Source organism: Paroedura picta, chromosome 2 (assembly GCF_049243985.1).
Source record: "Paroedura picta isolate Pp20150507F chromosome 2, Ppicta_v3.0, whole genome shotgun sequence".
Lineage (NCBI taxonomy): Eukaryota > Metazoa > Chordata > Lepidosauria > Squamata > Gekkonidae > Paroedura > Paroedura picta.
The window spans coordinates 33138652-33163826 of record NC_135370.1 but is presented as its reverse complement, the minus strand read 5'-3'; the positions used below and the strand labels follow the sequence as shown (position 1 = coordinate 33163826).

Sequence of the window (25175 nt, the reverse complement as noted above, 5' to 3'; positions counted from 1 at the left end):
CTGCGACAAATGTTCAAATTCGCATCTCAAGTGAAGCAACCGACCCAGCGGATATGCCTGGCCCTCCCTGCCCTCTGACTCCCAGAGGTGAACTCTGTTGCGGTCAATTAAATGAAAAGCAGCCCTCACCCCAGCTGGATCTGGCATTTTAGGGGAGCTTGGCAACTGGGATTTCCCACGTGGAAGCACATTGAAGGCGCCTTACCCAACGTGTGTGCAAAGCCCTTACTTCCAAAGAGTAGTAAAGTCACATTCCCGCCGCCCCCCTGCAGGTTTTGTGTGCCACAAACTTGACCTATAAACCGATGTCTTGCGATCTGGGCCGCTCCTTCGAGAAGGAGCCTGCGGAACAACCTGGGACTGCTCCGGAACACTCCGAGTGTGCGGTCGCGGAAGACCTCCGTTGCTGAAGCAGAAGGAACGCGGAAAGGGGGAGTTTGCCCAGAGTGCCGGATCAACAGGGCGGAAGGCTCCCGCACTCGGCTCTCCATGATCCATAAAGCTGCCAAAAGTACATGGGGGAAGTGGGTAAGGGTGAGAGGCTCTCTTAGGAATTGTGCCTGGTTCAGCCCCATATAATCCCACGCATAATTAAGCAAGCCCCCCCTCCCCAGCAGAGAGACTGCAGGTACAAGAGGCATCCCCGCCCCCGCCTGCAATCTGCAAACGCTTCGAAGCAAGTCCCGTGATTCCCGCAGCTCTACTCTAGAATCAAGGCGGGGAGTGCGACCCACAGCGGTTCCACTAGGAGCTGACTGCGGAGGCCCCAATCCGCTCCCTCGCCTTTGTTCTTTGCCTCATGGACGCTAGCCAGGCTGGTTTGTCCCAAACTGGGACGGCTGCGGGTCGCCCTGCGGCGCCCTCTCCCAAACCGCTCCTGGGAAAAGGCGAGGGTTGGGTCGCTCGCAACCAGCGGGGGCGGCTGAGACCTCCGACGCCCGCGACACAAAGAGGCTCGCCGCGCACGGGCGCCGGATTCCGGGCCAGGCCGGAGGAAGGCCGTGCGATCGGTGGTGCAATACTGCCATCTGCTGGTCGGACTGCGGCGTAGCTCTTGGGGCCGGAAAGACACGTTCCCGGCCCCAACCTACCAGAATTCAAAATGGATAAACGTCATGTGGTGCATTTTAAAAAATGCCAAGAACGTTAAGGGAGAGGGAAGGGTAGAGTTGTATTTGAATGGAATGTTAAAATGGTATTTGATTTTTAAAAATCCGGATTCCATAAATTACCGTTTTGGAGGAGAGTAAATCCTGCACAACCCAGTGGATTAAGTGTGGAGTAAATCTCACTGAGATATTTCCAAATAAATGTGGGAACTACATGGGTTTCCCTCCCCCCTCTCCTTCTGAGTTGAGGCTTTATTGAAAACGAGTGTTTCTGTAGTCCTGTAAAAATAGTTTGGGGAATTAGTCCTTTCTGTAGTCCCCCAAAAATAGTTTGAAGAATTTCTTTGGTGTAACTGCACAGGGCTACCCATTGTTGCACGGCCGGAGGGGGGGGGGAGTTACACACCCACGAGGGAGTATATGTGCCCCTACATGTCAAAAATACTAACATATATATTATATGTAAACATATAAATAAATATGGGAGGGAAGGGTGGTGAGAAAGAAAGAAAGAAAGAAAGAAAGAAAGAAAGAAAGAAAGAAAGAAAGAAAGAAAGAAAGAAAGAAAGAAAGAAAGAAAGAAAGAAAGAAAGAAAGAAAGAAAGAAAGAGGAAGGAAGGAAGGAAGGAAGGAAGGAAGGAAGGAAGGAAGGAAGTTTTTTTGTGCTGTTTTTTTACTACCCAAAGGAGGCTCAAAGCAGCCTCTAGTCGCCTACCCTTCCTTTTCCTGCAGCAGACACCTTGCTGAGAGCCCAGAAAGACTGGCCCAAGGTCACCCAGCTGGCTGCATGTGGAGAAGAGGGGAATCAAACCCAGCTCTCCCTATTAGAGGCCACTGCTCTTAAGCACTACGCCAGGTTGGTGTAGAAACCAGAGTTATTTCTGTACCGCTTACTTTTACACACACGCCAATATACAAAAGCGGGTGGTGTTGGAAACTGAGACCGGGTCTTCAGCACTGGTTACCTTTACTTGAAAGTAAACTCTGCTGACTCCCATAAAATTGCAGCCTCACCACATGTGGAGGAAATCCATTGAAAGTGACTGCAGAAAATTGTTCTAATGCACGGCAGAGACCTCTGGGATCTGGAAAGCAACAAAGGGGGAATGAAAATCCTTGGGATCAATGCCCATTTCCATGTTATCAGAATTTGGGGTATATGTGTGTGGTGTATGTGTGTGTGTGTGGGGGGGGGGTAAGGCCCTTGAATTCCAGCCCTACACAATCCTGTGGAATTGCTGGGCTACTTCTGGATAGGTGCTACTAGGCAGGCCGAAGGAGCTCCTCCAGCACAGGGGACTCCCCTAGCCTTGGCAAATGCTCAGGCTGTCAGTCTTAAGGAGGTTTAAAGGGGTCGTGGAAGCACAGGCAAGTCTTTTTGGGGAGAGCTGACCACTCTCCACCCACCCCCAGGATACCTCCATCAAAACAACTGTCTGAGGGTCTCCTTCCCCTTTATTCAGGTGCACTAAACTGTTCTAAAACCTCTGACACAAGAATAATTGGCTAGCATTGGGGGTTAAGGGGTGGGATTTACCTTGGGTGCTTCCTTCAGGAAAGGCAGGGGTAGTCAAACTGCGGCCCTCCAGATGTCCATGGACTACAATTCCCAGGAGCCCCTGCCATTCGCTGGCAGGGGGCTCCTGGGAATTGTAGCCCATAGACATCTGGAGGGCCGCAGTTTGACTACCCCTGGGGAAAGGGATAGCTAGTTAGTTAGGCAGACAGACTCCCGGCCCCCAGCGCCTCTTGAGCTAAACCGGATCCCAGAACTTCAAGCCAAGAACGGTGCAGAATCGTCAGTGGCACGATAAGGCACCCGCTGGTTCCCAAGTGATCAGCATCATCCGTAAATTGTTACTGTAGACTAAACAACCCTCCCCCCCCAAAAAAAACCCCACAAAAGCTTCAAAGGAAGTTCTGTGCAGGATTCACCCATGAGGCCCATTTGTGCGGTTTTCGGTGTTGGGACCCTTGAGATTTAGATTGATAAATGCTTAACGATCTCCATGAGTTGTGTATGTCTATTCTTGCACATGCAGAGTTTTGTAGACTGTAAATATACACACGTGACTTTCACGTTCAGGTTCTGCGTATGAATTTGACATAGCGACCGCCTCCTTTCCTTGTACTGTCTGTCACGCAAAGACCCCTAGAACGCACGGTAATGTGTACGCATAATAGGTGTACGTGCAGGTAGGTACACACCCCACACCAACAGAGATGCAGCCCAAGCTGAGCCTTTAATTCTCCAGCGACATCAAGGGCACTTGAGTTTCATGCGTGCTTAGGCAGAAATAAGTCCCAGGCTAGTAACGGGTTAGTTCCCATGTAAATGCGCAGGACCTTAGACAAGTATTCGTTGAAGGTTCGGACAGAAAACGACCTGATTTGCCTTTTCGTATTTTAAGGTAACTAGGAGAAGTATTGGGTCTGGAACCTGCAGAGGGAAGGGGCAAACCAAACAGCACATAAATAATTTAAGCATTTTGAGAGCATCGGGCATTGAAATCGCCACTTAGGCTGGCCTGCATATCTCTGTGCCGCTAAATAGTTTTCACGCCAACTGGATTAAGGCTTCGGTGCCAGGCACAGGTAGGAGGAATTCACTTGGAAGCAAGGTCAGAAGGAAGGTCGACAATTTATGCTCAGCCTCTCACCTGGATGGATGGATACCTGTGCATATGCAGGAGGATGTGAGACTCCAACACTGGTGACGGGTACATTCACCTCACTACTACTACTACTACTACTACTACTACTACTGTTTTTGTTGTTAGATTCAAGTGGGTAGCCATGTTGGTCTGAAGTAGTACAACAAAATGAGAGTCTAGTAGCACCTTTAAGACCAACAAAGATTTATTCAGGGCGTGAGCTTTCGAGTGCAAGCACTCTTCCTCGGACTATGAACTCCTTACATGACAGGGCATATATAGCAAAAATTAATTCTATTACAAAGAATTATCATTGGCTGTATTTGGTTGTGTGACACAGTCTACTAGTCAGAATTAATTTTTGCTATATATTCCCTGTCATATAAGGAGTTCTTAGTCTGGCGAAGGGTGCTTGCCCTCAAAAGCTCACGCCCTGAATAAATCTTTGTTGGTCTTAAAGCGGCTACTGGACTGTACTGTTGTTGTTGTTGTTGTTGTTGTTGTTGTTGTTGTTGTTGTTGTTGTTGTTGTTCTGCAGCTGGCACGAATTTTCCCTTCAGGGATGGAGGCTGGGGCCTGGAAAGAAAACTTGGTTGGTCGTGAACGTGACAGAACACTTTAAGGGAAGTGTGTGTATCAGATGCATCCTACAATCCCAAACACTCAGACCTTTGTGAACCCTTTTGAAGTCAAAGGTGACAGGCCGCTTGTGATTAGGCTGTTCGGCACACTCTCCCTTGGCCTTCCTAATCTCTGTCTGTCCCTCTGTCTGTCCACCCTCTCTGTTTTCACTTTGGCTCGCGTTTAAATGTTGTGAGCCGCCCCCACCCCCCACCCACCCCCACCCCCGGAAGAGCAGCATGGACATTTCCAAAGGCAGGACTCCGTCCCTCCCCGCAGACGAAGGCCTGGCTCCAGGGCGAGATGGGCTCCGGTTTCCCGAGGTCTGGGGCTGGCCTCCCCACTGTCCGTTTCCAGCTGTCCATTTCCCGCCGCCTCCGCAAGGAGCCGGCCAGGACTGCGGACTTCTGCAACAGAAGCTCCCTTCGGCGGGCCAAGGCCAAGGGGGTCTCGGGGCCGTGGAGGGGAAGGGGGCGGCGGCAGCTTCTGCTGCTTCTCCTGCTGCTGTGGGGGGGGGGCGCCCGTGGGGAGCGGCCTGGGGTGACCGTCCGGGCCCGAGACTCGCGGGCAGAGCGAAAGGGCGCCCTGCTCTCTGCCAGGAGGGAACCTGAGCAGAGCTCCGCTCAGAACCAGCTCCAATAGGCAGAAGGGGAGGGGGGGACACGGGGAGCGGCTGGAAATCCGGCCAAGCGGCTCAGCTTATTTCGGAGCCGGGCCGGCCCTTAGGTCGCCTGCGGGGGACAGAGGCGGGGTGGGGGGGCTGGGGGGGATATCAGGGCGTTAAAGGACCTTCAAGCTTGGGGGTCGGAAACCAGCCCGGGCCACTGCGGAGTCAGTCGGGCCGGGGGTGGGGTGGAGTGGGGTGGGGTGGGGGGTCCCGTCGGTTTCGCCTCCGGGGAGCCCGCCCTGAGCCCACCGCTGCGCACCTCTGAGCGGACGGCTGCCAGATGGCGACCGCGCAGGCCTTCAAGGGACAGATATCCGAGGAGCGGAGTCGGCCCGTGGGAGAAGAGACCCCCCTCCCGAGCCCAGACGCCTCGCAAGGATCCTTCGGCCGCGGCGCGCTGGAGGGGCTTTGTCTGCCTTCGCGGCGGAGGGGAAACGCCCGCGCTCGGCCGGTCGCTTCTGATCGTCCTTGTTCAGATCATCTGAACGGGTTTTCGCTTTCCGCTCCACTCTCCCTCCCAGCAGCTCAGAGCCGAGCCCGGCGCTCTCCCTGCCGCCTCCCGCATTTCACGCTCACAACCGCGCTGCGAGGTAGGTCCGAGCGAGCGAGCCGGGAAACACGACCAAGCCGGGATTGGAACCTGAGACTCCCGTATCCGGGCGCAATATTCCTGCTGCGGGTTTAAAAGCAGAGCAACCGGGGTGGGGGTGGGGGTTGCTCGGCGGGAAACCGGCTCGATCCCCCGTCCTGCCGCACCGGCTTTTGAGGGAAGGTCAAACTCGCTTCGGCAGAAGCCACCAAGGCCGTGGGGACCCTCGAGATCTTATAGTCTATCGGGGATCCGACTGGACTGGGAGCCGACTGAGCGGGGCTGCGCTCTTGTGGCGGGTTCCTTGGGAGTAAAGGGCCGCTGAAGGCCGCTGAACTTCTTTCGGGCCAGAACAAACTCGCAGCCGAAGGCCAACCACGTTTCGCTTGGGGTTCCCAGCTTTCGTCCACCCAAACAGGCTGCGGGTGTGAGGGGAGACCCTAGGACGGAGCGGGACTGGACGGCGCCGTCGCGGGGCGGCGGGATGACTTCGCCTTCAGGTTTAAAGTTGTTTTGTTCCCCTGGGAAGGGATGGAAATGCACACGGTGGGCTCTGCCCGGACAAAGTGCAGCAGGAGCGGTCAAACACGCTCTCCACTCCCCCCCCCCCCGGGTGGTTGAGAGCAGGGGGGGGGGAGTTCGCTCCGTGAGGCCGCTGGAGTCTCCGGCCCAGCCTTTCGGTGCCTTTGTTGTTGTTCTGGGCACCCTGCGCCAACACAGCAGAACTGCTGCCACTTCTTGCGTGTTGTTGTTGTTGTTTTCCGGTACGCGATGTGCATTTTTCTCCTTGCGGAAACACTTTGGAGTCTTGCGCCATTTCAGTCGGAAACTCAAAGGGATCCGTCACCGTCCTGGCTTTGCCTTCGCTGCGCCCCCGAAGTCAACTAATCGGGGCCACAGACGCCTTTTACGGGGTGGGGGGTCCCCATCAGACCTCCCCCCCCACCAGCTCCCACAGCCCCAAATCTTGATCAGGGAGGTTTTTGGGGGGAGGGGGGGAGAGTCTAAACATCGCCTACATCTGTAGACAATATGTTGTAATACAAGACTATAATACTCTATATAGTGTCTTTAAAATTAAACAGCTATCTGTGTGATTCGGTGGGTAACCGTGTTGATCTGAAGTAGATGAACAAAATTTGAGTCCAGGGGCAACTTGAATACCAGCAAATTTTTATTCAAGAGTGTGTGCGTGCAGACTTATTTTTCTGAGGAAGCGTATCTGCTCAGGAAAGCTGGTCTTAAAGGTGCCCCTGGACTCCAATTTTGTCCTGCTGTGGTACCATCAATTATGTTGAAGATTGCAAGAAATTCCCTGGTCATTCATACAGTAGAATAAAGCATAGGATAGCATACCATAGCGTAGAATAGCGTGGCGTAGTGTAGTGTGGTATAGCACAGCATAGAGCGGTGTAGTGTGGCGCAGGGTAGAGGAGGGTAGGCAAGGGTCGCCAGAGAAGCGCAGGATAGTAGAGATCAAAGCGCAGGAAACCGCTTGAGTCCAGGGGCACCTTTCAGACCCCACCCCCCACCCCCAAGTTTCATTCTGGGCACGGGCATTCCTGGGTACGCGCCCTTCCCCAGCTCACATCTTGGACGACACTCGGCTGGCCTCCAAGGCGCCCCTGGACTCCGAGCGTGGACTAAACTCGAAGGGAGCCCCGCCCCACGAGCCGAGCCCGGCCCCCCCCCCCCCGCCGCGCAAGACGGGAGAGTCTTTTTCGCCATGGAGAGGGGGAGGGGGAAGACGCCCAAAGGGTGCGAGGCGGGCGGGCTGCGGGGAGGGGGGGGGGGTCCGGCAATTTCTGGGACCCGTTCATGGCCGTGCGGGAAGCCATGATGGAGGCCAGGAGCGCCGAGCCAGTCTTCATCGGCTCTGACAGGGCGGGAGCAGGAAGCGGCGCCATCATGCAGGTTGAAGGCTTTTTCAGGGGGAGAGGGAGGGGGTCTTCTGAAACGCCCCCCTCGGCCTGCCCCGAAGGCTCCCTCCCTCCCTCCCTCCCCCTCCCCATCCCTGATGCTCCGGGGCCCTCCTAATATTTCCAGGCGCTCCCCCCAACTCCTCCTGGCCGCCGAGGACGCTGGAGATGGTGGCTCGGGAGGGATCCGCAGTGCCGCGTCCTCCTCCAGCCGGGCCAGGCTTTCGGGGCTGATCCGCGGGAGCCAGCCGAGGCCGGCCGGGGTTGCCTTGGCCATGTGCGAGCGCAGCCTCTGCCGCCCGGGCTACTCGGGCCCCCTCCTCAACCTGCCCCCCGCCGCCGCAGACTCCTTCTACTTCCCGGGCCTGCGGCCCACCGCCAGCCCTCCGCTGGCCGCCTCCCTGCCCGCCCTCTCCTACCCCCGCGGCTCCTTCGCCTGGACGCAGCCGGGCAGCCACGTGCTGGGCGCCCCCTCCTCGCAGCCGCCCTACCTCGCCGCCACCGGCCCCCTTCCCCTCGCTCCCCAGACGGAGGATCCGGAGGGCCCCCCCAAGCACTGCGGCCCGCAAGGCGCTGCCAAGCTGGGCAGGAGTAGGCCAAGCCGGGAGGCGGACCCCGGCGCCACGGGCTCCAAGGAGGACCTCAAAGCCGCCATCCACTTGAACCTGACGCTGCCGCCCGCCGGCGCCCCCCCGTTGAGTCGCCGAGCTGCCCTGCAGGACGGTACGGAGAGAGGCAGAGCACTCCCGGACCCCGACCCCCGAGGCCGCGTTCCTCCCCAGCGGTCCTGCCCGGGCCACCGGGCCCTTAGTCCTGTCTAAGCCCTTCCCCGGACCTCGACGTGAGTCCCCTCCCCTCCGGGAAGCGGCCATCCTGGGAAGGGCTCAGCCCCGCTAGCTCCTCCGGAAGAGCGCCAGTTCCCTACTTCGGCCCTGAAACCTCCCCGGAGGCTCTGGCGGTGCCGGCAAAGAGCTCTCCTCTCTCCTCTGCCCCTTCCTCCCCTCCTTCCCGCCCGAGAGAGAGGGAGCCCCGCCGCCGCCCTCGCCCAACCTTCTCGCCGCGTCTCTTGCAGGTCTGCCCTGGGGCCTGAGCCCCGGGAGGTCGAGGAAGAAGCGCAAGCCCTACTCCAAGCAGCAGGTCGCCGCGCTGGAGAGCGAGTTCGGCCTCCACGAGTTCATCACCCGGCAGAAGAGGAAGGAGCTCTCGCACCGGCTCCACTTGAGCGACCAGCAAGTCAAGATCTGGTTCCAGAACCGGCGCATGAAGAAGAAGCGGGCGGCGATGCGCGAGCAGGCGCTCTCCCTCTACTAGCCGCGCCGCCCAGCGCCGGGGAAGGGGAAGGGGAAGGGGAAGGGAAGGGCGGGTGTCTCGCGGTTAATCATGAACTTGCCTCTGGCTTTGCTCCCGCCGGCCTCACGCGGGGGGGGGGGGGAGAGAGAAGGATGCCAGGAGACAAGGCAGAGAGGGGATCTCCCCTTTCCTCTCCAGACGCACCCTTGGGGGCTCCGGGAATGGGCGAAAGGCTCCTCTTTTAACCGAAGGGTAAGGGGGAAGTCCCGACCTCAGAAAAGGAGGAAAAGAAAGAGGGTGTCAGTCTCCCCCACCCCCCTTTCTCCACTTTGGTTTTTTAAAAAAGAAAGAATAGAAATCCGTCCACCCTTCCTCTCTGTCCGGTGCTTGGCGCTCCCCTCTTCTCGTCCCTGTTTGCAGACAGCTCTTGGCTGGGGCGACTGAGGGGGGGGCAGCACCCTGGTGGGCCAAGTGCCGGCGCCCTGCTGGGTCTGCGGGGTGGGGTGATGGGCGGGAGATGCTCTTGAGGCCCGACGGGACAGTGGAGGAAGAGAGTTGCAGGGCCGCAGGCACCCCCTCCCGCCTTCCTTCCTTCCTTCCATTTTTTATTTTTTAACAAAGGGGACAGACTGTCCAGGGAGAGGAAGGACGCCGGGGGCTCTTGAAAGGATGGGAGGGTCGAATGTGTGGCCTCCGTGGCTTGGCCGAGCAGCCCCCAGAGGTCTGCGACTCCACGAGTCCAGCCTGCGACTCCATCGGCCTCCGACCGATGTCCAGATGTCCAGTTGCTCCAAAACAAAACAAAACATCTCTTCGGGAGCACTGCGGGATGTGTGTGGTTGTGTTTGTGAGGGGGGGCGGAGGCAGGCAGAGAGCCATCTCGGACGGAAAGGCAGCTAGGGAAGGACCCTTTCTGAGTCTGCCCCACCCGTCCGGGGAGATCGGTGGCGGCCGAAATTCTGCCAGGCGGGCTTACCTGGTTGTAAAGGATCTCCTTGGCCTCTCCCACCCCCCAAGCGCCTCGAGGAGAGAGTGGAGTGAAGAGAGACTGGGAGCGAACCGGGTCGGGAGGGCCAGGTGAAGACCCTTCTCTTCGTGGAGGCCGGACCGGGGTCTTTGTTCCGAGGGTCTCCCTCCGACCCCGGCCTGTTGGCTTCTCCTTCCGAAGGCCCACCCTGGCCGGGGTGGGCGCTGCCCTGGAAGGAAGGCTCCCGGGGCCAGAGAAGCCGCGGACCACTCTTTCCTCCCTCGGCGGACACCTGAAATCCGGCGGGGAGGACGGCAGAACCAGCAAGCAGATGGCGGCTCCGTCGCGGCTGAAGGGAGCCCTCTCTCTCCGCGCCCAAGGCGGACGGACGCCCCGGCCTCCCTGCTGGCGGGCTGCTCTTCAGCCGGACGTGGCCTGCCTCCCCCCTCCCCAGCCTCAGTCCCGGCCTTTTTGGCTTGTGGCCGGGCTCTGCCTCCCCGCCTGCCGCCATTTGTTTGGCCGCCGCGCGTCTTCGGTGCCCTTGGCGGAGCTGGCTGCCCGGCGGCCTTCGGCCTTCGCTTGACTTTGGCCTTGCCCCAAAACCGACAGCCCACCCAACAGTCCCCGCGGCACAAAGAGATGCCGCTCCGCCACCGCCTCGGCCGGCCTCTTGGCCCAGCCCCCGGCCCCCTCCCCAAATAGCTTGAAGCACAAAGGTGGTGGTGGAGGGGGGGGGGGAGAAACGACCCAGTAAACACGGAGATAATTGGGTCTGTGTTTCCATTTCGGTGCGCACAAGGCACAAGGCAAAAGGCGGGTGTGCTTTTTAATGTCTAGTTTGGGATCCTGTTATGTTGGTACAGGGCGCAGTTCGTGGGTGGGTGTTTTGTAAATCGAATCCTGTACATTTAAAAACAAAACAGCGTGGGTTGAGATGGCAATATTAGCTATTTTCTGGTCATTCGATTTCCGAAATCCCTCTACGACCGAGAGAAGAATTATTCACTTTCGGAGCTCTCTCCATCCTTCCAAATTGTTTGTGTAATCTGCGCATGAAGAAAAATAAAATAAAATGGAGATGGGGGTTGTATACCTTATGATTTTGTATTAATGGAAATAACGTTTTTGTTTTTTTTAGTATAGTCTGTGAAATGCAAATTTTAAACCCAGTTTTTGGTTTGATTTTAAAAACAACATAAATCTGAGTTATTTCACTGCAGCGCCCATAAAAGTGTTGGGACTGGTATTTGGCATCCGGGGGAGAAAATGCGATTCCGTGTGGTCAGGCCTTCAAGGCATCGCCCCAAGTCCTTACAACACACTGACAACCACCGAAGGGTCTTCCAGCGAAATATAAACCAGATCCATAAGCAGTCCGGGTTTCCAAAGGGCGAAGGACTCATCCCTTTGCTGTTCTCTAAATCTGGACAAAAGCTTCGCCTCTAGAGCTCTGAGATATATTTCCTGCAGGAAGGCTCTTTTCCCGAGAACGAAGGCCGAATTCGACGAGAATCGCCCTTACAGCCTTCCTCGGTGTTTTCCTTCCGAGGCAGAGCTTCCAGAATCAAACGGGGCGAATGAAAAAACAAAACAAAACAACAAAGATAGGAGGGAAAAGAAATCAATACCCGCTGCTAAAATTCATCTGGTTGGATTGGCGAAAATTAAACCCGAAAATAAACCCCTTCGCTTTCTCATGGGGTCCTTTTAATTAGGGAGATCACCCAAAGGGAAACGTTGAGCCTGATTCCCCCTTTTTTGGGGGGAGGGGAAATAAATTCATTTTCCTGTCGTCCTTGCTGCTGCTTTCAAAGATTAGCTTCCACCCATGTTTGCAAACATGGCAGCAGAGCCGAGCACACAAAGGAGACGGCGCCCGCCTGCTTGTTTCGTTCTGGATCCTTCTAGGTGTGGGAACCCTACCGCAAGGAATGGGGGTGGGCGGGAGACCCGGGAGGGAGAAAGAGCCAGGGGGCGTCGGAAACCTCAACCAGGTGGCCCTTGGCTGTTTTCCTCTAGCCCTGGACATTTTGGATTACACCCAAGCCCAGAGTCCAGGCCGAATGATGCATCCGTGTTCAAAAAGAGGACAGTCCCGTCACACCCAAATACGGGATCCGCACAGAGAAAGGGGCCCTGCTAAGGGCTCGATCCGATGCACAGTTACCCGGGAGCAAGCCCAGCTGGAGGCAGTGGGGCCGACTTCTGAGGAGGCTGGGTCAAGGTTGGGAGGGCATCGCCATTGCAGAGGAAGGGCTGGGAGAAACGGCGGAGTCAGGAAGGAGTCTGCTAGGGTGGCCAGCTTTTGGGGGGCTCGGCTAGAGGGGTGGGTCCACGCCCTGGGGGGATCGAAGTTCTGACCAGGGAGGAGAGTGACTTGGGAGAGGCCAGGACGTCGCTGTGTGAGGGCCGACAAAGGTGTTGGAACCAGACTAACAGAAGGCCACCGAGAAGGCAGATCTGGGGCCGCCGCAGACACCTTGTCCGGGTCCAGGGACGGGTGGTTTCGGGCTTCAAATGCATTCGTTGAGACATAAATCGCTTCAAGGCAATCTGGGATTTGTTCCTGAGTCCCCGTTGTTGGGATCACAGCCTCGGAGATGCCTGGTTCCCTTCCAGAAGAGGAGACATCGCGTCCTCTCCCCAGGCATACAGAGAAAGGCATTGGGATCGAATGGGGCTATGGTCGTAAGGGAGGCACAGATCTGTGTGCGTGTGTGTGTGTGTGTGAGAGAGAGAGAGAGAGAGAGAGAAATTGTGTGTGAGTTGTGATTCTGTGTGTAGATAACAAGACAATCTCTCTCTCTCTCTCACACACACACACACACACACACAGGCGAGATCCCACCCCGACATGCGTGTGGTGCCTCATGGGTGAGACATACGTGGCCATCGATCTTCCTTCTCCAGTCAGCCCCAAACCCGCATCTCGTTGGCGTCGGAGCCCGTCCTCCTCTCTGATAGGCTAAGCGGAGGCGCTTCCACCGCGCCTGGGAGTTTGATAAGGCGGCAAGGACCGTCCCCTCGGATGGTTGGGAATGGCTCCGGCCGCTTTTGTGTTTCCGAAAAGAGCATAAATAATTAAAGTTTGGCAGGGAGGAAAAAGCTTCGTTGCAGCACGGCCGTGGCCATAAACGAAATGACTCAGGACCTCTCTTCCCCAGTCAGTTTTTACGAGGGCTGCCAGACAGCGTCTGCTCACGTTCTCCAGATACTGAGGCGCCATAACAAAGTTAAGGTCAAGTTAGAGCCTTATCTTGGGTGGCACAAAACCCCGCACCTTCTCCAGCCAGGACCGGGGATCGTTTTTTTCCTCCCCGTCCTTCCACCGCCTCCCGAGGCTTATGCGGATCGTCCTCATTTTCCACCAAAGGGTTTTTGGGTTTTTTTTCTGTTTTGGGGAAATGCCACTTGGACTACCAGCCCCGCGGATGCCTACAGACAAGGAGAGCGGAGCGTGCAAGACGGCGAACGGTAAAGTCACGACCTTGATGCGCCGAAGGCGTCGAACCCGGGGCTGGGCGGAGTGCGGGCGAGGACCGGGAGTCCTTCTGAGCCCGTGGAAGCCCAAGGGCTCTGAAAGGCGGGACTCGGGTTAGGTTGGCTCCCTGGCTCAGAGGAGCAAGCGGACGAATTCAGGGTTGTCCTTGGCCAAGGAAACCCCGCGGGTGGGGGCGGAGGGGGGGGGGCTCGGAGCAGTGTCTCCAGAATGAGAGTGGTCCCTGGCCAACCCCCCCCTCCCCAGGGGATGGCCCGTCCTCCCGGAGGCAGCGGTCGAGGTGTCCTTGAACTTGAGAGGGTGGAACCTGAGTGACTCCGGTGCGAATCTGCAGAGGAGAAGCCTCCATGGCGGCGGCGCTGGCTGGTGATTTCCTGCGGGGTGGTGTCTTGGAGACGGGTGGGAGGCGAGAAAGGAGGGGAGCGCAGGGTGGTGGGCTTGCTTATGGTCCTTGCTGGAGGATCCCTGAGGGCACCGTCCAGGCGACCGGGCTTCGCCTTTCCCCCAGGGCGAGAGGAGGCGCAGGAGCCATTTTAGATGCGCAGTCGACTTGGGGGAGGGTGGGGGGAGGGGGAGGGCCCTTCGTTGCAGCAAACCTCCCCCCCACACACACATCTGAGCATTGGCACACAAGAGGCGGTGACCTGGCGTTTTTGTCCCTGTTGTTGTGGCGCATCATTTGTGCTTTGGGGGGGCAGCTTTGGGGGGGTTGGCTCTCGTGGGTGGCATGGTGCCCTGCCCAGCGCAGGCAAATTTGGCCATGTGAAGGATGGCGGCGTTTGGGAGCTGCTAGGCTCTTCCTTTCCCAACCGTGGGGGGAGACCCAGATTGAGGCTTCAAAAAGCAGTTTGGCCAGTCGCCTGGAGGCAGCCAAACCGCCTTCGATGGGGTCTGTCCCGGCTCCTTTGCGTGTCCTGAATGTCTCTGCGGCCGCTGACCGTCCCTCCGGCGTCCTGGGTCTCTCTGGGCTAGCAGAAGGAAGGTTCTTGGGGGAGGGCACCGCACCAGGCTGCGCTGGGATACGATGCAGTAGAAGCGCCGTCATTTCTGCCGCCAGCTCCCTGCAGAGAGAGTCTTATTAAACGGTATATATAACCCGTTCCTGGCATTAAGCGGGCGGCGGAAGAGCGCCCAGGCGAGCCGTCCCCGCTCGGCGCTATGCCAGGGCAATTTGGGGCAGAGCGTGGGCGAGTTTTGCCGTGGGGTCGTCCTCCTCTGCAGTGGAGGAACTGGGTCGCGTAGGGGGTCGCCAGCTTGCGGCGGCGCCACTTTCCCTCCGGTTCTTGTCTTAATTTTTCCCTCCGAAAGTCTCCCTCTGGAAACGCGCTCTCTCGGACACTTCAGAGGACCTGCTCAGGTTGACTCTTGTTTTAAGAGGAGTCCTCGGGCGGGGGCGAATCTGTGGATTTCCAGCCTCGTTGTCTGCGGGAAACATGTTTGGCACCCAGAAAGGCTCTGGGCAGAAGGGAGCTCGGCCGCGTAAACTTGACATTGTGCGGTGACGGGCGGGCAAAGGACCCGATGGCCTTGCTCGGGGACGCCGGAGTGGCCAGTGTTTTCCGGAGGGCTCTTCGTCTTTTCGTCTTTTCTGGGATTTCTCGGGGCGTCTCTCCGGCTTTTCCTGCGTACTACAGATGGTTTGATTTCCCACAACATTTGGTTCCTTGCGGCTGGAATGTGTGTATATTTTTAGAAGGAGAAATGTTGCCAAAGGCCCCTTGGAAAACGGGCGGCGCAGATCTTGGGACGGATGGGGCGGCTCTGCTTGGCTTTGTAGGGCGCTGCCCAAAATGTCCGTTTCCTTCCCCTTCAGATGACATTGCGAGTCTGCTGGGGAGGGGAGACAACTCTCCAGGGTGGGATCCGGCGTTTCCCGCAAGGAAATTGCGGCTCGGTTCGGCTGCGACAGCCCGGCCCTCAACAGGCGTAGAATTTGGGCGCCTGATTGGGTGAAAAGCGGAGTTGTTGCGGGGATGTTGCTTATGGGGAAAATCCGCCATGGTTTCAAGGGAAAAGAGAGTCTGGGGTCAAAGTGTATGTGTTTTTTTGTGTGTGTGTGTCTCTGAAGGCTGACTGAGCCCAGCCCTGGGGGAGCGAGCCCTGGAGACCTCCCCAAGTGAGCAGTCTAAGAGAGACCTTGGCTGGGGGAAGCCAGCCCAGATCCTCGGGGTGGGGGTGAAGGTGGGAATGAGCAGTCACAAGCCCTGCTCTGCTCCTCGGGAGGAAGGTTGGTCTGATCGGGGTCGACTGGTGGGAGGAGAGGACATGGAAGGGTGCCCCTCAGCTACTCCCTTGCACCGTCCTGGCCCTTCGGGTCTCCCCGGTTGCATTTCTGGCCTGCCGGTTGGCTTGACTTGACTCCCGGGCTGCGCGCGGCGCCCCTTCCCTCCCGGAATCGATGGCTTCGCCCCCCTTTCTTCTTGGCGGTGGGGCTGAGCGGCAGCCGTGGGGCGTAGGAGGCCTGCGGCGTAGGGGTGGCATTCCCAGGTGATTCGCTGCCCTACCTATAGCTAATCCCCACTTGGGGAGGCGGGAGGCAGAGGGGGGCGGAGGGGAAGCAGGAGGCTGGGGGAGGGGAGCGGGAGGGGAGGGGAGGGGAGGGGAGCGCTGGCGGGGGGCCCGCTCTGCCAAACGCACGGGGCGGCCGCTGAGCGGTGGGAGCGGGGAGGCTCCTTGGAAGCGCTCCCGGAGCGAGCCCTCGGCCAGGCGGGCGGGGGGCCGAGGGAGATAGCAGGACATTTCTCCGTCGCCCTCCGCCGTCACGTGACCCCAATTGCCAACTCGGAATCCATCAAGATGGGTCGCGCGTCAGCACCCGGTGGGCTTTCGCTTCCCCCCGCCGCCGCCGCTGCCGCCGCCGCCGCCGCCTCTGCCTCTCCTGCCTGCCGCCGCCGCCGCCTCTTGCACGGATAGATGGGGCTGCGCGGGCGGCCGGGCGCCCGGCTCTCCTGCCGCTGCCGTCCGCCGGCCCCCGGCCCCAGCCAGCCATGAGCGCCATGAGCGACTTCGACGACTGCGGGAGCCACGCCGCCGCCTCCGGCATGTATCTCCCGGGCTGCGCCGCCGCCTACTACGTGTCGCCCTCCGACTTCTCCAACAAGGCGCCCTTCCTGCCGCAGTCGCCCTCCTGCCAGGTGGCCTTCCCCTACGCCACCAGCCTGCCGGCCCACGTGCCCCCCGTGCGCGAAGTGGCCACCTTCCGGGACTACGCCGGCGGGGGCGGGGGCGGCGGGGCGGGCGGCGGGGCCGGCAAGTGGCCCTACCGGAGCCCCTACGCGCCCTACTACGAGGAGGTGATGCACGGCCGGGACTTCCTGCAGCCGCCCGCTCGCCGCACCGACGTGCTCTTCAAGGGCGAGCCCGTGTGCGGCGCCCACCCCGGCGCTGCCGCCGCTGCGGCCGCCGCCGCCAACTTCTACAGCGCCGTGGGCAGGAACGGCATCCTCCCGCAGGGCTTCGACCAGTTTTACGAGTCGGCGCCCCCCGCCGCCGCCCCCGGGCCCGAGCAGGCGGGCCCGGAGAGCGAGCAAGGCGACCTCAAGCCCGCCAGCGCTCCTTGTGCCAAAGCCTCGCCCCTCCCCAGCCAGGAGAAGAAGGCCGCCGGGCCGGGCAGCGCAGAGTCCCCCGCCGCCGAGGCCGGGCCGGAGAAGAGCAGCGCTTCAGGTAGGGCTGGAGTTGGGGCTGCGGGGAGGGAGGCGGGAGGGGGACTCCGGATGGAGAGGGGGCGAGGGCGAGGGACCGGGAGGCCTCCCCCCCCCCGGACATCAGGCCACCCCATCGCCAAGCCCCGGAGCCCCTGTTGCTTGTTCTTTTTTTTTTCTTTTTTTATGTGCGCTTTTATAAGCATCCAAAGCGCTTTTATAGATCCGATCCAGTTTCCTTTTGCCCCGTAAAGCCGGTTTACGATCTGAAAGCCACGGAGGTGGCCTTCGAAAGGTATCCTTCGGAGCGGGACAGGAATGGCGACCGAGGGGTCGCTTGGGGGCCTCGGTCGTTGCGGGGGCCAGTCCTGCTGAGCCAAGGAAGAAGGAAGCCCCTTTTCCTCGCGGGAGGAACCTGCAGACCGTCAGGGCTCCCGCCTGGTTGGGTGCCTTGGAAGAGCCGTGGCTGGAACAACGTTCGAAAGCCTTTTTTCCCTGTTAATGCGGAAATTTCAGGTCTGCTTAAAGGGAAGGGAGGGGGGCTGTTTCTTTGGCTCCGACCTCTCCGGGTGAAAGTTATCGAAAGTGATGCGGGCGCTCCCTGGACGTCCTGTGACCTCGGGGGGGTGGGTGGGGTGGGGTCACTGCCAGCTTTCTAGCCACGGAAGTGGCCCTATGGAAGAGGCTGAATTTAGAGCTAATTTTAGATGGCCTTTAAAAAAAAATGGAACACCTCGGATCAGATTCTCTTTTCTGTTTCTCCCCCCCCCCTCCAGTCATCGCCCAGCGTTCCCGGAAAAAGCGGTGCCCTTACACCAAGTATCAAATTCGGGAACTTGAGCGGGAGTTTTTCTTCAACGTGTACATTAACAAAGAGAAAAGACTCCAGCTGTCCCGGATGTTGAACCTGACGGATCGGCAAGTGAAAATATGGTTCCAAAACCGACGGATGAAAGAAAAGAAACTGAACAGAGACCGGCTCCAATACTTCACTGGGAACCCCTTGTTTTGAGAGGACAAACTTGGGGGGGCGGGAGGGGCGGGAGGGGGTGGCAGGGCCGAGGAAGCCCTCCTCGCCCGCTGCGACCTGCCGCCTGAGTTTGGGAAATTGGTTTACATGACAGCCACATTGCGGACATCACCGGTTTCCTGGCCTCCTGTTCAGCGACGCGGGTCCTTCCAACCACCCCTCGCCTACGGGAGATGCCCAGGACTTGGCGGAGCTGACCCCTCCCGAGGGGAAACTGGGTAAATCCAAAAGTCCATTGTCTTGATTTCTGTTTTGATCCGCTCATGACGTGCTTCTCCCCTTCCTTTTGGCCTGGTTGGGTCCTGCGCGCTTCGAATGTCGATGGAATTTGTGTTTTGAAGCAAAAGAAAGAAGAATTTGGGTTAAATGCGAGCGTCTCTCTCCCCCTTTCCTTTGGTGACATGTTGTGGGAAGACCCGTTCTGGCGAGTTGGCTGAGAAAGGGGGACATGTATACCCGCTATATAAATATCTATCTCTGTCTCTCTCCCCCCTGTACGAATCTCTCTCTGTGGTTGTCGGCCGACGGAAAGCATGGGGCTCACTGTCGTGTTGGTGTGAATAAATGGTTGCTAGCCAAGCTGGACTTGTATTTTCCCTTTCATGGCCAGCAAGGCCGCCTCGGGAGGGCCCTGGCCTTGCCCTTGAGGGAAGGGACCAACAGCAGAGTTCGGGTCTTTGCCTCCCTCCCACCTAGACTTCTCTAGAAACGGGCCGGTGGGGCCTCTAGCCCGACAAATCGCCCATTTGGGAGACCCTCAGCGGCCCAGCGGCCCCGTTTGGGGGTTGCGCAAGAGGGCTGCCCGCTCGCCTTCCCTGGCCAGAGCATGTAGCACCCCCAATCCGAAGAGGGCAGGATCAGCTCCGAGCGCCCGGCAGCCCCCTCGCTCCGAGCGCCCCCCAGGAGCATTAAAAAGACCTTCCTGGGCTCCCGAGAGAAGAGGTCGATTATTTTTCTTTTTAAAAACTATATATAGAGATATATATTCCCTTTCTTTTCTGAGGTTTCCGTGCACAGGAAAGGTAAAGCGGGTTGAAAACTGGTGTGTGCATTTGCAGGAAGTGAAGGAGCCCGCCCTAGGGAGATCGGGAGTGGAATGGCAGGTTTTAGCAGTCCTCCATTTAGGGCCAGGCCGGGAGACAACACGGCGGAACCCGCAGGGAGTTCTCCACGTTGAAGGGAGCGCCAAGCCCAGTTGCCAACTTAAAAAATAAATAAAGGAAGGAAAAGAAATAGAAATTCAGGACGAGGTATCCGGAGGGGTCCTCCTCTCCGCTTCATGTTGCCCGACCTGGCCGAGCTGTTTACAAAACCTTGAACTGTCTAGACAACCCCATAAAAGCCCAGCGCCTAAATAGCTTAATTGGCTTTAGATTATACACCTTATGGTAGGCCCCAACTTAAAAAAAAAATTGCAGGGGGGGTGAGGGAGGGAATGATTTCCGCAAGGAGCAATAAAGATGGGAGAAAGGAGTCCCAGCTTCTTAAACCAAAACGGGAGCGAGCGTCTCCCTCCCTTGGCGCCCGTTTCAACCCCAAACCGGGGTGCCTGAACGAAGAGGGGAGACACCGAATCAAGCTGAAGCTGCCCAACCCTGGGCAAGCAGGGCGCAAAAATTAAAATCTGAAAAAAATCTGAAGGCAGAAAAGCATAAGCCCCTGCCTTTGAACTTCCAAAATGTCAAGGTCGTCACCTTTAACCTTTCTGAATAATTAGGGAGCGCGGAAAGGTTCCTCTCTGATTTTCAGCCACCACCCAGACTCTTTCCCTTTTTTCCTCCCCCGGTTTCTCATTCCCCGCTTCCCCCTCCCCTCCCTCCCTCGGCCTCTCTCGCACGCAGCCAGCCACCGCCGCCCGCCCGCCCGCCCGCCCCACACACACACGCCTCTGACTGCCGCGCGATCCACATCGGCGCATCCGGAACCCTTCCTGGCCCAGGGCCTCCCCCCACCCCACCCCAGCCCACCGCGAGGAGCAGGGCAGGTCGCCCACTCTGCAGAGAGAGCTGATGTGTCGCAAAAAGAGGGAGAAAAAGCGAACTCCCCTTTATTAAGTTGCTCCCTTTAATATTTTCTTTTCAGGAAACGTCTCTTTGTTAATGAAAAAAAGCACAGCCGGCTGTTTCCCCCAGAAAAAATTACGCTTTGGTCTTCATGAACTCGGGAGATGATAGATAGATAGATAGATAGATAGATAGATAGATAGATAGATAGATAGATAGATAGATAGATAGATAGATAGATAGATAGATAGATAGATAGATAGATAGATAGATAGATAGATAGATAGATAGATAGATAGATGCACCCCTCTTCTGTTACATGTTATTTCCTTTCCATAGGAAAGGGACAGTGTAGATTCCTTTTCTTTCCTTTTTGTAGACCCTGTGGGATATCCTCTGCTTGAGGGGACGATCTTGAGGTTCTCGAAGGATTTCAGCTATCACGTGAAAAGAGCAGATATCCGCACTATTTGTTAAATAGTATTTGTCAAGGATTCGATGCACTCGATCGATCGCTCTCCTCCCAACGTAAAAGTATCAGTCATAGCCCCACATTTTAGAACAAAATAGAAGAACGCCAAGGCGCATTTGCCCATCATAATTGTCATTAATTATTTATTTATTATCTCTTCTTCCATATTATTTTTTAAAGAATAAAATAAAGGTTCAAGAGAAAAGGCGAAGAATAAGTCAGGCAGATTGGGAGGGGGAGAGAAATCTCCGGGTGCTGTGCAGCTAAATTCCACAAGAGGGCGCGCTAATATTCCAGAATGAATAATTCTCTTGCCGGTCCAAGTGTATTTCCTCCCTAATAATACAGCTACCAATAAAATACCTAATATATAAGCAACTATAAGATTTCAGGGCTTGGGAAATGAGAAAATAAAGCATAAACGAGATTTATTAAACAAGTAACTCACCACCGTGACGGTATCAAGACATATTTTATTTTAAAAGAAGATCTTGATCTTTTACCATATGGAACATCAGACCTTAAAAAAAAAAACTTATCATTTTAAAGAGGACTTAGTTTATCTCTTAAATTTCCACAGTCGAATGGAATTCTAATTGTTTCTTCTGAAAGTGTTGGAGTAACATCCCACGAATACAAATCTCCGTCGCTCGTCTTTAGAATGTTCTACCAGGCGAAGGCAAAAGGATAACGCGGTTTCCCAAAACGTAGCACAGGTTTTTGTTGTGGTGGTTTTTAAGTCTATCATCGGTAGCTGGTTAGGGCAAGGAGCAGCCCTTTCTCCAAAGAAAGCTTTGTTAACCAGAGATAAGAACACCTTAAACATGAGAATCTCTCTCTCTTTCCCTTCCCACCTAGAGCCGTTATGAACAAAATAGATTTGATTGCTAAAAATATATACAGTTCTTTAAAAGACATCCAGATGATGATGATGATGTTTTAAAATAGAAGGCCTTTTGAGGGATTTCTTCTCCAACGTTCTCAAAATGAATTGGCCAGTTTGGGTCCTTCCCAGGGACACGTTTTGAAGAATAAATTTGTAAAGAGGTAGAATTTCGCCATTCCCGCCTGCCTTAGGAAGAACCGCTGGGAAAGAGGCGACCGGGTGCTCCAATATACGAGACACATTCAAAGCCATCCCTAGGAAATGAGTCCCCCAGACTTTGTTTTCCAGAGGTTGGTGTGGCTCCTTGTTAGAAGTTCATTGTTACTCCAGTTACCTAGAATAGACTGCAATAAATAGGAGGGGGGGGGGGGAGAGGCCAGACAAGATCCCGCATTCTGAGGGATAAACAAGGCAAAATTGAGCTAGTTCAAAAGCGGCATAAACGGTACGGTGTCACCGGAATCTATTTTGAGATCAAATAATTGGGGTGGGTGAGAAATATTGTGCCTTCTTTTGACTTCCCTATGGTAAAATCATGCCGATTTGTGTGGATGGGGTTTGCTGTTGTTGATGTTTCCCCCCCCCCCCCGCTTTTATTCTTTAAACTTCTCCGCCTCTTTATCCCATTATTCCAAAAAGGGTTCATGTAACGTTTTGGCCGACTGTTCTGCATTTCGGGGCGCAGTTTGGCCATGCCGCTGTTGGGGCAGGGGTGTCAGGATTCGAACGAGATGCTCCCGGGTGGAAAAGAACCGCAGGTCAACAGGAGGCGAAAGAAGAGGGTTTTTTCTGAGAAACCGTTCGCTTGTCCCAGGCGTGGGTGCTTTCGGAACCGATTTTGCTTTAAAGAAATCTTTAAATCTGGGGGTGACAGTAGAAATATGTCTTCTGCGTGGTGGGGAAGCATCACTTTGCAGCTGCAATGTGCTTTGTATGTGTGCATGTACGTGTGGGTGGCTGGGCATCCGTAATGCACGCACATGCATACTCTGCCTACATATACATGCATATGTACGCTGCTCATTCCAAACCTTGGCATCGTCTCTCTGTCTCTCTGTCTCTCTGTCTGTCTCTCTCTCTTTGGGATGGGGCTGGGAGGACATTCGGTCACTTGGTGTTTTGGGGAGACATGATAGACACCCCTCATCTCAGTCTCTTTCTCGAGGCAGTTCTCAAATTCCTTTTGGGGAGTCGGTGTAAAAGGACGGTCGATGCTCTCACCCAAGAATATAGATATATAGATATATTTTTTAAAATATAAAAAGAGAAGGGATGGCTCCGTTGGGCCACAGCTGAGACCTTTGGTCCATGCCACCCACCAGCAGAAGAGCCTGAAAGCGATGCAGTCGCCCTCCTTCTCAGTAGCCCAAGAAAGAACCGCTGGGCGGATATTCTCCAACCTGGAATCTGAAACTGGCAGGAAAGATTCCATCCACGCTAGACTCGGCCGACCCAGCGTTTCTAGTGGTTCGAGGGTGTAAAAAGCCCCTCACCCCGGAGTCATTCCCCTGGGCCAGACCCTCGTTGGACCCCCCTCCCCGGTCCGAAATGGGTACCGCCGAACACAAAGAACTGGCGAGGAACAATAGGCAAAGGGGCGAATCCTCTGCGGAGAATTTTGTTTATGACATTCTTTTATGGATCCACGCCCCATATAAAAATATCTGCATTGAAGGGAGAAGGGGGAGGGAAACTGTTGAATTATTCTAGCCATGTTCTCCAGCAAAATGAAGAATCGCGGGACCCTTTTCCGCATGCGAGGCTCTCTGACTTTGGCTTTCAAATTTTGTTTTTTTTTGGGGGGGGGGTTGGAAAATCTGAATTATTGTGGGCATTTGCTACTCTTCCGCCTGAGGTCTGATAGGCGTAGGGGACAGAATCCTTCCTTCGGAGGCTGCTTAGGGGAAGGGGAGCCCCCGGATAGTGTAGCCATGACATTGGTTTCCTGGGCTGAAAGGGATCCTTGCCCGCTCTGCGGTGGGATGTCATGCAGCAGAACGGACTTCTTCGCACACACCGCCTAGCGCAAAGGTTTAAAGGGACTAGCCTCCTTTTTTCAAGCACAGACGCTCTTCTGAGCAACATGGGGCATGCCAGTTTTGAATCGACCTCTGCAAAATATTCCCATCGCCTTTCAATATATTCTGCCCCCCTCCCGCAACACCCTAAAATCTGGACTAAAAGGGGAATTTGGTATAGGGCGGGGTGAGGGGGACAGGAAAAACCATGGCCTGTTATGCACCCCCCCCACCCTCCCAGAACTGAAATGTGGCAGAAAGAGTCTTGAAGAAAGAGGAAGGGTTGAAATTAAACTTTTAAAGAAGGTCTTGGCCTCCCATGATTCATTTTTCTATTATTTATTAAGGTGGAAAAAGCAGATGACAACATAGATTTTACTGCAAATAGTAATCCAGTTATAAATGGATCTTTTTTTGGGGGGCTCACCCCCTTGAGAGAGAAAGAGAAAGAGAGGAGGGGGAGAAATATGGGACATTAAGGAGGGGGGGACCCTTTCCGTTAATGTAGATTGTATATCTCGTTTATGGCACAATATTGATTTATTTATTAATGTTAATTACTACAATCCCATCTTTAGAATGATTGAAAACTGGAGAGGCATTAAACAGTCAAGGTCTAAGTTACTCATTCCCCACCACCACCTAAAGAGGTGTTTATTCAACCTCTGGACGCCTCCAACAAATTTTTTTTTAAAAATTCGCCTTCTCCTTTGCAAATGGCTGGCCGCCTTCAGCTTCGGAGGAGTTGACGAGCAACGATTTGGAGCGGGAGCCTCTGAGCGGGACCCGCGACCCATTTCGCAAAGGACCGGCCCGTCTGGAGGGCGTCTTGCCTAGCTGGATCCGTCCCTTCAACAATGCCCACTCAAGAGGGGGGGGGGGTCCGTGGGACAGCGCTCTGGCTCCCAGTTTTAACCTCACAACTGGCCCAACAGACAAAAAAGTAAATATATTATATACATATATTCCTCCCTTCAAAAGAAGCGATCCAGGATGTCTCCAAGGGGCCGTCTCCAGGGCCCTTCTCCAGAGTGTAAACAAGGCCATGGGACGGGAATAAAACCCCTGATTAGATCTCGCCACTAACCCAGGCACAAATACTGAGGGGCTGCTTTAAACCCAGGAGGCTGCCTGGCGTCTTTTTTGGAGGGAGGGAGTGGGGGGGGGAGAGAGGAAATTGCAGGGAGGCACAATAGGGAGGGGGGAGCCAGCCCCCAAAGAAGAAGAGCCAAACTGACCTCTACTTCTGTTTTGTTCCCCAGCGCAGACAAAATGTTAGCCATGGCTCTGATAATGATCTTAAATGGGGGGGGGGGGGAGAGAGTGAGAAGCGAAATTCCTCTCTCTTTCTCTCTCGCTCTCTCTCCCTCCACACTCCCCCCTCCCTTTCCCCGGCCTTCCTGGGGTGTCTCTGAGTCACAAGCCCGCATGCAGGGTAGGAACACCGATTTAGTATTTCCATGCGAAGGGACTGGGGGGGGGGTTGTGTGTGGGGGGTTAAAGTGTGGGGAAATAGAGGAGAATATTGGGAAAGTAAGCTTGAACCTCTTGGGCGACCCAGAAGCGGGCGACGGAGGCCGGGCGACGCGCTGGCTTCTTAACGTGGCCATGATGTTGTATTTGAACAGTTGCGATCAGGTTTGGAAGGGGGGGGCGGAAGACAGCTTCGTTGTCACCGCGAGATTTTTCCACAGGGCGATGGGGCTCAGAAATAATAAAATACAATAAAAGGAGGGGAGGGAGAAACTGAACAAAGCCTTGGCCAGGGTTTGGGGGCGGGTGGGGGGGGGCAACCCTCCAGAAATCTAGA

General features: G+C 55.9%; 3 protein-coding genes across 3 annotated transcripts in view; all 3 read left to right on the top strand.

The window, feature by feature from the left end:
* Window positions 1-7571: 7571 nt before the first annotated feature.
* On the top strand, window positions 7572-11321 carry HOXD12 (homeobox D12). The gene is made up of 2 exons (XM_077319646.1): window positions 7572-8282; window positions 8632-11321. Exons 1-2 carry the CDS (start codon window positions 7658-7660, stop codon window positions 8868-8870), a joined length of 864 nt encoding a protein of 287 aa, XP_077175761.1. The 5' UTR covers window positions 7572-7657; the 3' UTR covers window positions 8871-11321.
* Window positions 11322-12771: 1450 nt separating this feature from the next.
* The window catches only part of HOXD3 (homeobox D3), an 88674-nt gene continuing 76270 nt past the window's right edge, over window positions 12772-25175 (top strand). The window contains exon 1 of the mRNA XM_077319637.1: window positions 12772-13290. The gene's annotated coding sequence lies outside the window, so the exon portion shown is untranslated. The remainder of the gene's footprint in view (window positions 13291-25175) is intronic.
* HOXD11 (homeobox D11) lies at window positions 15929-25120 on the top strand. Its single transcript, XM_077319633.1, has 2 exons — window positions 15929-16978; window positions 17733-25120. Exons 1-2 carry the CDS (start codon window positions 16303-16305, stop codon window positions 17966-17968), a joined length of 912 nt encoding a protein of 303 aa, XP_077175748.1. The 5' UTR covers window positions 15929-16302; the 3' UTR covers window positions 17969-25120.

Bases quoted from the DNA above. Each gene is read 5' to 3' on its own strand.
- HOXD11 (XM_077319633.1), top strand. From the start codon at position 16,303: ATGAGCGCCATGAGCGACTTCGACGACTGCGGGAGCCACGCCGCCGCC. The intron at 16,979-17,732 runs GTAGGGCTGGAG...CCCCCCCTCCAG, and splicing joins GGAGAAGAGCAGCGCTTCAG to TCATCGCCCAGCGTTCCCGG.
- HOXD12 (XM_077319646.1), top strand. From the start codon at position 7,658: ATGCTCCGGGGCCCTCCTAATATTTCCAGGCGCTCCCCCCAACTCCTC. The intron at 8,283-8,631 runs GTACGGAGAGAG...CGTCTCTTGCAG, and splicing joins CCGAGCTGCCCTGCAGGACG to GTCTGCCCTGGGGCCTGAGC.